This window comes from Salarias fasciatus, chromosome 1 (genome assembly GCF_902148845.1).
Source record: "Salarias fasciatus chromosome 1, fSalaFa1.1, whole genome shotgun sequence".
NCBI lineage: Eukaryota > Metazoa > Chordata > Actinopteri > Blenniiformes > Blenniidae > Salarias > Salarias fasciatus.
This window is the reverse complement of record NC_043745.1, coordinates 12202752-12213087: the sequence shown is the minus strand read 5'-3', so window position 1 is coordinate 12213087 and position 10336 is coordinate 12202752. Positions and strand designations below refer to the sequence as shown.

The 10336-nt window shown below is 44.7% G+C and overlaps 1 protein-coding gene across 3 annotated transcripts; it reads left to right on the top strand.

Moving 5' to 3' along the window:
• Positions 1-855: 855 nt before the first annotated feature.
• Positions 856-9857, top strand: LOC115390169 (retinoblastoma-like protein 2). Of its 3 annotated transcripts, XM_030093947.1 has the most exons (16): positions 856-1042; positions 1456-1501; positions 4458-4573; positions 4918-5009; positions 5159-5259; positions 5374-5511; positions 5588-5752; positions 6316-6388; positions 6474-6574; positions 6660-6836; positions 7559-7630; positions 7820-7877; positions 8440-8594; positions 8676-8840; positions 8934-9149; positions 9264-9857. In XM_030093947.1, exons 3-15 carry the CDS (start codon positions 4500-4502, stop codon positions 9147-9149), a joined length of 1587 nt encoding a protein of 528 aa, XP_029949807.1. In that variant the 5' UTR covers positions 856-1042; positions 1456-1501; positions 4458-4499; the 3' UTR covers positions 9264-9857. The 3 variants fall into 3 exon arrangements, with proteins under 3 accessions (XP_029949807.1, XP_029949815.1, XP_029949801.1); XM_030093955.1 differs by having other exon boundaries at positions 6477-6574; positions 8934-9857; XM_030093941.1 differs by having other exon boundaries at positions 8934-9857.
• The last annotated feature ends 479 nt before the right edge of the window (positions 9858-10336 follow it).

The window sequence follows — 10336 nt, the reverse complement described above, 5'->3', positions numbered from 1 at the left end:
ATGAAAGTTTCCACTGTGTTTGCTGCTGAAAACGTGCAACGCTTTGTTTGGTGCATTTAGAATACTCAGTCCTTTAAAACAAATTAGATATAAAATTACCGAAGTCAACTATAAAATTGAGTTGTATTGACATAAATTAGTCGAATTGGTGCTTCTGCTATTACCGAAAAAAACAACCCATAATGACATTTGGTTCAGAGCAATAAAGTTTTTTTTCTAAAATGCACAACATGATATAAGATCAGCCTGAAGAGCTTCTGGTAGGTAATTTAGGTGTTTCCAGAATAACAATGCAGGTCAAATAGTTGCTGAGCTGCTGTCTCTCTCAGTTACCCTACCGTTCAACTTGCTGTCCACAGGTTGGTGATTTTTCTGTTCTTTTGTGCTCGTGTGACTTCTGCACAGCTGTTCTGTGTCCCTCACGTCGGCGCGCTTGTAGTTTGAAATACCTTTCATACTTTAATAAAGACTCAGTGAGCCAGACAGACTAAAACAAATGCTCGTGCACCGTGTTCAACTTCCAACTCATCCGAGCTGAGTTCAGCTTATGAGTCACAGCAATACTCGATTACCAAAACTGAGAGACACATTCAGAAGTAATGCGCACACCACTTTTACAAGAAACCTTTTTAAATGTTGCCAAAGCAAATGAGCTACTTTTCACACATTTCAGAAGTGTAATCAAATAGAAAACAGTTTATCTTCATTCAGGATGATGAAACAAAGGTTTTAAAGATCATTCTGCTTCACTCTCAGCCGAGCACCCTCCCCTGGGTGGTGCTCAGAGGCCTCCTCCTCCTCCTCCTCCTCCTCCTCCTCCTGCTGCTTAGCATATCATGGCGTTCATCATAGCAACAAGACCCAGATGACAAGTCGGGGCTTGTCTGCGCCGGGAGGCCAGAGGGCTGAACTTCCTCAGGTTGGCAGCACTGAATCCTGCTGAGCTGCTGCTGCGTGAGGCGGGACTCCTCTGGTAGCCACATGAAGTGACCGAGAACCCTCCAACACACTCAAACCATCCCTCCGAGGGCCGCCGGTGCTGGTGAGTGACTTTGAACCTTGTTTTATGGCTTTTGTTCCACTGAAAGTGCACAGAAAGTCCAGGGCACACTGACTTCAGAGCTTCAGGGCAGACAGTCCATGTAAACAGCCTCATTACCGAGGACAGCAGGCAGACTGTGACTCCCAACACCAGCCTCTGCAGTTAAATCTACTTTAAGAGTATAGCAGCACGTGTCAGTGGAGGCCGGCGGAGAGGAAACAGGAAATGGGTGTGATCAGATACAGTATCTGATGCCGGATGGTAGGGATTCAGGAAAACAAGCGAATAAAAGTCGGCAGCGAGACAAGCAGTTAAAGCAAATACATGTTGATCATCTGCCAGAGGGGAGCAAAGTAACTCAGGGTGTTTTCTGCTCTGAATCATTCGCGATGTTTGTGTATTATTTGTTGCAGTTGGGGGAAGTGAGTCACGCGCAGGAAACAGTTTAAAGAGACGGAGGTAAGAACATTTCGATATGCTAAAGTTCCTTTAGATTTCATTTATAGCGCTTTTTCGTGTCACGAGGTGGTGTAGTCTACCCTCGAAGACACTGAACTAAAGACAAAACACTGCCTGACAACCGAAACTCTATCAAACAGCAGCTGTAGTCCATTCCTCTGACTCAACACACCATCTTGTGGTTCAAACTGGTATTACAAGGTCAGACAGGCTGAGGCCAGCTGCTGTTTGTTCAGCTCTGTACTACTTCACTCCATGCTCAAAGGGAAAGTTCAACATTTGACAACTGCCAAAAGCACACTAAAGTTTTGTCCAGAACATTTTTCAAGGCCTATTTTCAAAAAGGAAGACCGGTAAAACAGGATGTATTTTCATAAATGTACATAAAAGTTAATATATAAGGAATGTCCATTTTTTTTTACACCTCATGTCTTTAGATCTGCAGTTAGAAATGTTAAACTTTCTTAGATTTCATTGAAGATCTGAGCCCATCTGAGAGAATCTCAAAAATAAGCAGAAGATCAATAAGGGGATTTAGTTGAAGATGAAGATGTTTCTTGAAGGACTGAAAAATATCAGTAGTGAGATCATTACAATAATCCCCAAAACTGACTTGTTGACTGCGGTTATTGAAAAAAGAACATACACGAAGTTCACAAACACTCAGATAAAACAGTTTAAAAAAAAGTGATAAAAGTGCAGAAACCATCATTTACTGCTTCTGCCGCCAGTGAGGGGAGCAGTGTGTACACACACACACACACACACACCAGCGTGTGAGCAGCTGAGGAAAGAGGACACAGTCTTTAAATCTTTGCAAAGAGCCTTCAGCAATGTCAAACGAGTCTCTTAAAGTCAGTTCTTCTAATGAGCAGACTCTCTGCATCACCTGTCGTCACTTCTCCCCTGACACAGCCCGGGGCCGCTCTGCCTTTAATTATTTTTCACAGACTTGAGCCTTCTTTGGCATCCTAAATATTCCAACACAGCAGCAGTCACTGCTCAACAACCCAAAAAAACAGTAAACTGTGTCTGCACTGCACAGATGAGGTACTGCAGGGGAATGGACGGGGAAGCCGGGAGTCGCTATGTTATGGAAACATGTTGCTCAAACCGGTGACTGTAACTTGCTGCAAGAATCATTCATTAAATACTTTTTGCAACTTTTTAGTTGCTCTCAGTTTGATCTGTGTGAAACTTGTCTCCTGACATTTTACTTGGAATTTTTTAGACATTATGCATGTATTTTGTAAATGTAGAACAATATCTATGAGTTGCATTGCTTTAAGCCACGCAGGCCCAAAACACTGCTAAATTCTCCAGGTGATGCATGTTCTCCCTGTGCATACAGGTGAGGTTTAATAGTCAACTCAGAGGAAACCAATAATTTAATAATAGCCATATATCAATACCTGCCAATAGCGTAATGGCTGCCATTAACTAAATTGTGAAGGAATATTTCTTCAAAATAACTCAAGGAATCACACAGCATTAGCAAGTTTTTCCTATTGGTTATCATGTTATTAGCTCTATTATATGTTAATTGCATAAAATGATCAAGCTGAACAAAGTGGTATGGATGATGGATTTATAAATTGTATTTAACTCATTGAGAACATCAGCTTAATTTGAAACAGCTGTGCCAACACCACTGGGAAGCTCTTCATCCTCCATTGGCCTTTTGGATTTCATATAGAAACAGATGAAGATAAACTCCAATTCAACAATAAATCACACATTAATCAGTCCAGCTCAGGTATATCACACATATTTACTATCACTCACTCATCTGAGTGACAGGCAACATCAGATTCATCTCCATCGATAAGGATGTAAAGTTTAGAACTATAATGGTCTCTCTGAACTCATCAGATTTTAATGGAAGAGGCTGTGTACCAATCTCAGTTGTAGTGTTTCCCTTCAATCTGACTATGTCAAGCACATCCCGACCAAAAAACATGGATTCATCCATGACCAAATACATTGCATTGAATCGATGGTATTATTTTTTCTGGTTGTCTCATTTGTAGCCATCTCCTCCCCGTGGCAACCGGCACGTTCCTGTGAGGAAATATGGCAGCGGTCAGCAGGGCACAGCACAGCCTGATATCTGTGACTCAGAGCCAGACGCAGAACTGAGGAGGCTGGAACACAAACTGATGTTTACTAAATAATAAAGGACAGATTGTTCACCTCATATTACAGGCTGAGTCCTCAGAAACAATGAAACGGTTACTGTACAAGTCTCTCTGTAACACTGACTTCTCTATCAGCACTGAGACGAAGTCTTCATGTCCTCAACTATAATCCGAAGCTAAACGCACCATCTTCTAAAAAAGATAATTACTTTTAATGCCTCATCAAAAGAGGCTGAAATGTTGTCTTTAAAATTATGTATTGCTGATTAAATGCTGTTGGAAGAACAGTGACCACGGATGTACAGTAGTGTGTAGTTAAAATTCTCAGTTACTACAGTGTAATACAGTCTGAAAAATCATCCTTCTAATGCAATTCACAAAATACTGTTTTTTTAAATATATTCAGAAGGATTATTCCAAACAAAATACTGTTTCATGCATATTTTAAATACTTAAAAAACTAATTTTCCTGTAATATATCCCCAACACATGTAGTCCCTTGTTTGTTTTTAGCATAACTGAATTTGGTGATCTCAGGCAGTATTTTTCCAAAGTGCATCTTCAGCAGCTGATGGACAACACAACACACACACACACACACACACACACACACACACACACACGCGCGCGCGCGCGCGCGCGCGCGCGCGCGCAGTGATACCACAGTTAGTGCAGCCTGTTCTTTCTTTATCAGACCAATATATAAAACTTGACTGTTGAGAAAAGGAAGCTGTGGTGAAATTGGACATGTTATTGTTGAAACAGCTGATGGGCAGCGGCTGCGTCCCAGTGCCTCTAATGTCCTTTCCTCCATTAAGGTGCCCAGTCGATTCTCATCCCGTCCGAGTGAGGAGGTCACCATGGCAACCGCACCTCGGGGCAACGTGGGAGAGTGGACGTTGGGCCCCGGTGACCGCCTGATGGCCGTGTTCAGGTCAGCGCCGCAGTCCCATGGCGTGACTCACTCGTACATCAGAGCTGACCGTGTGTCAGCCGTGTCGGCTGCTACTGAGCAGCGGCCACTTTCAGTAAGAATAAGACGACAACAGAGCGCCGACGCCCCAGCTCGGTGCTCCGTCACTCGCTCTTCATGCTCCGTTAGATTCATTTAACAAGAGTGACTGACTGCTGTTAACATCTGTTGTTTTGGTGAAAGGCAAACCAGCCTGTAGCTGATGACTTTCAGATGTTTCCCAACCACAAATATGGAGTGTACACCATTATTGTTTTGTGCTTTTAGTTGATTTCTGTTATTTTACCTTCCCTACATTGATTCAGGGCCTGTTCCAGAGATCCGACTCAGGAAATCACAAGGCTGAGACACATGCTGGACCAGTTCCTGCAGCACCCCTGGGACGAGAGCGCCAAAGGTAACCCAACGCCGTGGATGATTCCGCAAAAAGAATATAGCTTTTCTAGTCTGAAATCCTAATGTGATTAAAAAAGCAGGCTGGGCTTCAATAATCAGTGATCGATCTGGAGTGGCTCACATGTTGCTGTTAATCTGGTGTTGTTCCAGAAGTGGCTGCACAGTGCTGCAGAGACGCCACCAGCTGGTACTGGACCATCCTGGAGAAACTCCTCAACCAGGAGAGCAAGAAACCTGGAAGCAGGGCTTCAGTGAGTCTGCTGCCATCCTGTGGCCACAGCTGGAACTGCATCCCATGAAGCGTCATCACAGTTCAGATACTTGATGAATTAAAGATCTATAATGTCTCTGGTTGTGATCTGTAGAACATCTTGGGGTTTGACCTGATCCAGCGCCTGTTGGTGGCCTGCTCTCTGGAGATCGCCATAACCACAAACGGTCTGCCATGTGACATCCCCGAGCTCCTTCAGATACTCAAACTGTCATCATACGACTTCTTGAAGGTGCGTTTCCAGGCCGTGGATGGAGACCGCGGGCCTTGGTTGATTTGAAGCTGGAGGGTTGATTGTGTTCTTTCAGGCGGTCATGCTGGTGTTCAGGGCTGCGGAGAACGTTCCCCGAGCTGGAGTCAGACACCTCGTCCGGATGGAGGAGAAGGTTCTGGAGAGCTTGGTCTGGACCAGAGACTCTCCGCTGTGGGAGGAAATCAGAGCCAACGAGGGCCGGCTGCCCTCCTGCCTGCAGGTCACATCAAACTCTCACACATGTCCAGGAAGTTTCCAGACATGTAACATGTAATTGTTTCTTGATTCACCATTGACAACTTTATTGTTGATAACATGATATATATTTATATTTATTCCCACAAAACTTTCATGGTCATCCAAAAAAGCTCCCAGTCCCCAAATCAGTGAGTCTGTGGTTTCCTGCTAATGAGAGGGTTCACATTTCTGCTGGAACTGAATTTGAATGTGTATCTTTTCATTATGAGTTGCTTATTTCATCTTTGTCCTGTTTGTCTGAAGCCGTATGAAATAACTGGTCTTCAACTGACTTCATTGGTTTCTTCTGTTCCACATCTCTGTCATTTCCAAGCAAGAAGTAGTTTTATTCTGAATAAGACAGAAAAAAAAAATAGTAACATTAAAAACCAGACTTCAGATGCACTGTACATTCCTCTGTGTACTTCAGATTAATCTAATTGTTTTTCAGTCGGATGGGATTGGCTCGGGATTGTGATTAAACATGGATGACGGACAGGTTGTTTGATGGCGAGTTTACTTCGAAGTGTTCTGTGTCAAATCCAGGTCTTGTGTCCGTCACAACTCGAAGATCCAGCGACAATAGATCAAAAACCCAACTCAGACCCTCCTCCAACAGGTAGAGATTATATATTATAACTCCATTAGGATGACAGTCCTCAAGTACAAACTGTGAATTTCCATGTAAATTGTGTTTTTGCCAGCAGGTGGCACTTCGGATGCAAACCCCAGCACCAGCTCAGACCTGCACTCCTCCCAGTCAGCTGGAAACAGAACCAAATCCATCCATCCGTTTGCTCGCAGGGTCAGTGCTGGTGCTGTTTATCTGTGGCCCATGCATTAGTCATCATCTTGAGATGTGCTCAGCACAGCCGTGTCCCCCCCCTCAGGTGTACACCCTGATGGCCGGGCGCCTGAGGGAGCTGTGCTCTGCGCTGGACATCTGTGACGAGCTGCGGCTGAAGATCTGGACCTGCTTCGAGCACTCGCTGGTCCACTGCACCTTTCTCATGGCAGACCGTCACCTGGACCAGCTGCTCATGTGTGCCGTCTACATCACAGCCAAGGTGGGCGGGGAGTTTAGGGCAGAATTTAACTGGAGAGTTCTGGATTGGCAGTGCCGATCATCCATGTCACAGGAAAGGTTTTCTCAGTCTCTCATTTTATTGGAAAAATAAATTATATCAATCAAAAATCCAATTCAAATATGACAGGCAGAAACAGAAGAGTGTATCTGAAAGTATCATTAGAAGAGAGAGATAATAAGGGGTCTGGATGAGTCTGGAGTAGGACGCATGTTCTAAACTGACTCTGTCCAGAACAATGAGAAGCAGCATGCAATCCATCAAGACCACACTCCAGCTCCAATGTCAAACAGGAATTTTCAAAATGTGGGGCTTAATCCCACCTCTCAATCAATATGTTTCCCCCCTAAATGAATTCATTGAAATCCTGGAGGATTTCTTCTTCTCATGAATGCCACCGACATGTCATGCCTGAGATGCAGTGATGGATGGTGTTGTGAGGCAGTGGGGACGAGTTCAGCTTCTTCAAAGCACCGCTGGCACAAACTAACCTTCAGCAACATGGAAAAGTCAAGTCTCACAAATCACTGGATGTAGCTCATTAAAAAAAAACAACCTATTCAGCTTGCTGTTGCCTGAAAATAACATCCAAATTAACATATTAGCTCAGAACATGGTCAGTAGCACGTTATGTTTATTCCATTTAGACTTCTAACATTGATTGATAGGTACCATTACTAAACCTGATCGTCTTTGCCTTACAGATTACCCAGAGGGAAATACCTTTCAAAAGCATCATGAAGTGCTACAACTCACAGCAACGGACAAACAGAAGTGTAAGTTTCTGGACGAAAACCAAGAAGGAGTTTTAGAGAAGGCTTTAAAGAATCTTGAGAGGTCTTTGGCTTTTTAGATAGTTAAAAACTGTGTATTTCCTGATAATTCACCTGAGATTCACAGTGGACAGGAATAATCATGTTGTGATCGGTTCAGACAGCAGACTGGTTTGGTATTTGTGCTTTCAGGTCTGCAAAAACTCGCTGATCACTGGAGGAGTCACGGAAGATTTCACAACTGTGAAGAGTAAGAGACATTTTAAGAAAACGTTATACACCCAGTATTTATCAAAGTAAACCCGATTAAGAAAATCAGAGTCCCGAGTGACGACCTCAGTATGCAGCACACAGACCAGAATGGATCTGTGGCTCACATCTGGGGTCAGATAACACAGCACATGCGCAGAGGTCTTGATGGGTCGGTCATGTTTAAGCAGCAAAAAGAGAACGACATTAGACATAATCAATGTCACCCAATCACACACTCATGAGAACAGTGGTGATGGTGTCCAAGAAAGACCTCTTCAGCTCCGGAACAGGTGGAGGCGGGGGTTGGACCTGCTCTAGCACCGTTAGCAGACACCAGCTCCATTTTCAGTGACAGTATGTAAAAAAGGAAGGAAGGATGCACTTTTGTGTTGAGTTTTACTTCTAACATTAGTCCAGTTGTCTGACTTTTTTGGACTTGAGGCTACAGATAAACCCCATTTGCCCATTTAAAACACTCTATGCACAAACTATTCCCAGGATTCTATTAGTAAATCCGGACACCGAACACAATAAAAACTTATGATCATTCTTGATTCCAGAAGAGCAGAGCAGCGCTTTCTTGACCCCCAACACACCGTCAACACATTACCCAGAGACTCGTCAGCAGGAGAGAGGAAACATCATCCACTTCTACAACAAGGTCTACGTAACGACGCTGGAGCCTTTTGCCAAGCAGTTTGCCCCCTCCTTCAAAGTGCGTGAGGACAGCAGAGAGCAAATATGCTTTCTGAGTTTTTCAAATTTGTCTAACACATTCGGTGTCGCTCTCTTCTAGGGAGACACTCCTCCTCTGTCCCCGTTCCCCCGACAGAGGAAAGCCTCCGTTTGTAAACAGCGTCTGTCCAGCCATCACTCCATCTTCATTTCACGTTTGAACACAGAGATTCAGTCTCTCGGTAAACCCGCAATCTCCTACGTCTTCAACTCGAGCCCCCGAGACGTACGTTTGCAGCAGCCACATTATCGCACCCGTTCTTGATTGATTTATGTTTTGAAGCTTGGGAATAAGTTGACAAACCGTCCTCTTGTTTAGCGCCTGCGTGAGATCAACAACATGGTCAGACTGGGGAGGCCTCCCGACAGTCCGAGCCGCGCGCCGTCAGCAGGTACACAGGGTGAGGAAGAGGAGGGCGAGGAGGGAGAGGATGGACCCTCGGCCAAGAGGATCCGTCTGGACGATCAGTCGGCCTGGCACAGACGGCTGAGGGGCGTGGTGAACGACCGCGTCGCCAAGAGGAACCAGGTCTAGGTACATTCATCCCGTTCAACGAGTCCAAGCGCTCGGAGCAGGATGTCGCCTGCTCACTCTGCTACAAACATGTCAAACAGTTGGGAAAAAAAGCAGTTTTTATTTCTTTAACAGGTATTTCTAAGAATGTCTTTGGGTTCAAGTGATTTGTCAGCGTAAAGCGCTGAAATGCTGAATGCTGAAGGGCGCCGAGTGGACGTCCTTGAATGTTGCACTGAAGCTCCAGCTCAGCGGTTGGTGGTGAAGGACTGGACGTCCCGGGCGGCTCCCCAGTGAAAACACGCTGTATGGTGTGTGAATGTGAAAAACGGCATGGCTGCAGAGCGCTGACTGGACTTTCTGTGGATAAACGTGGGGTTAAAGCGGGACGGGACGTTACCAAATGGACTGCAGCCGTACACAATTAGCTTGTGGGCTCCTTTCAGTGCAGGGATGAGCTTTTACAGTGAAGGATTACAGTAAATTGTGATCAAATTATTGCCTGAAAAAAAAATCCTCATGAAGATATTTCCTGGAAATGAAATGTTAGTCCCATCATGAGAAATGTTCGTGTTTTTAGTATGAATTAGCCGATGGAAAGGTGACCGTCACTTTTATAAGATCATGCCTTTGAACTAAAAGCACTTTTTACATACCCATGTGAAGTCTTTTTTAAAAATGTGTCTGTCAGTCAAGATATTTTAAACAATAAATGATGATTTATTAGAAGGTGAATAGAGTATTTGAGTCCCTGTCTGGTGTTTTTACAGATAAATACCTGATCTCGACACAGACCTGCTGACTGCTGTTATGTGATTGACACACGATCCTCCTCAGTGTTTATCAGTAACCATGTCCTGGCACGCTTTGAGTTAATTCTCAACCAATGTTGCTTGGGAGGTAATTGCAAGGGGAAAAAAAAGCAAAAGGGCAGACAAAGACACGTAAACCAAAACCAACAGCAAACGCAGCGCAAGGGGAAGTCTGGAGGTTGCCATGGAGAACAAAGGCACCTGAGCCCACAACATTCACACTGGCTTTAAGGTGTTGAGCAGTGTTTTCAGGCTCTACACACCTCGGCACTCCCCTCAGCTCCGCAGCACGCCGCACACTCCGCTTTAGCCAAGCCATGGGCTGTAACACGAGCAGGGGGACCACGGTGGTCGACCCCGCTGAGAAGCCGGAGGAAAGACCCAAGACGGCCGCTT

Bases quoted from the DNA above. Each gene is read 5' to 3' on its own strand.
- LOC115390169 (XM_030093947.1), top strand. From the start codon at position 4,500: ATGGCAACCGCACCTCGGGGCAACGTGGGAGAGTGGACGTTGGGCCCC. The intron at 5,753-6,315 runs GTCACATCAAAC...TGTCAAATCCAG, and splicing joins GGCTGCCCTCCTGCCTGCAG to GTCTTGTGTCCGTCACAACT. The intron at 6,575-6,659 runs GTCAGTGCTGGT...CCCCCCCCTCAG, and splicing joins TCCATCCGTTTGCTCGCAGG to GTGTACACCCTGATGGCCGG.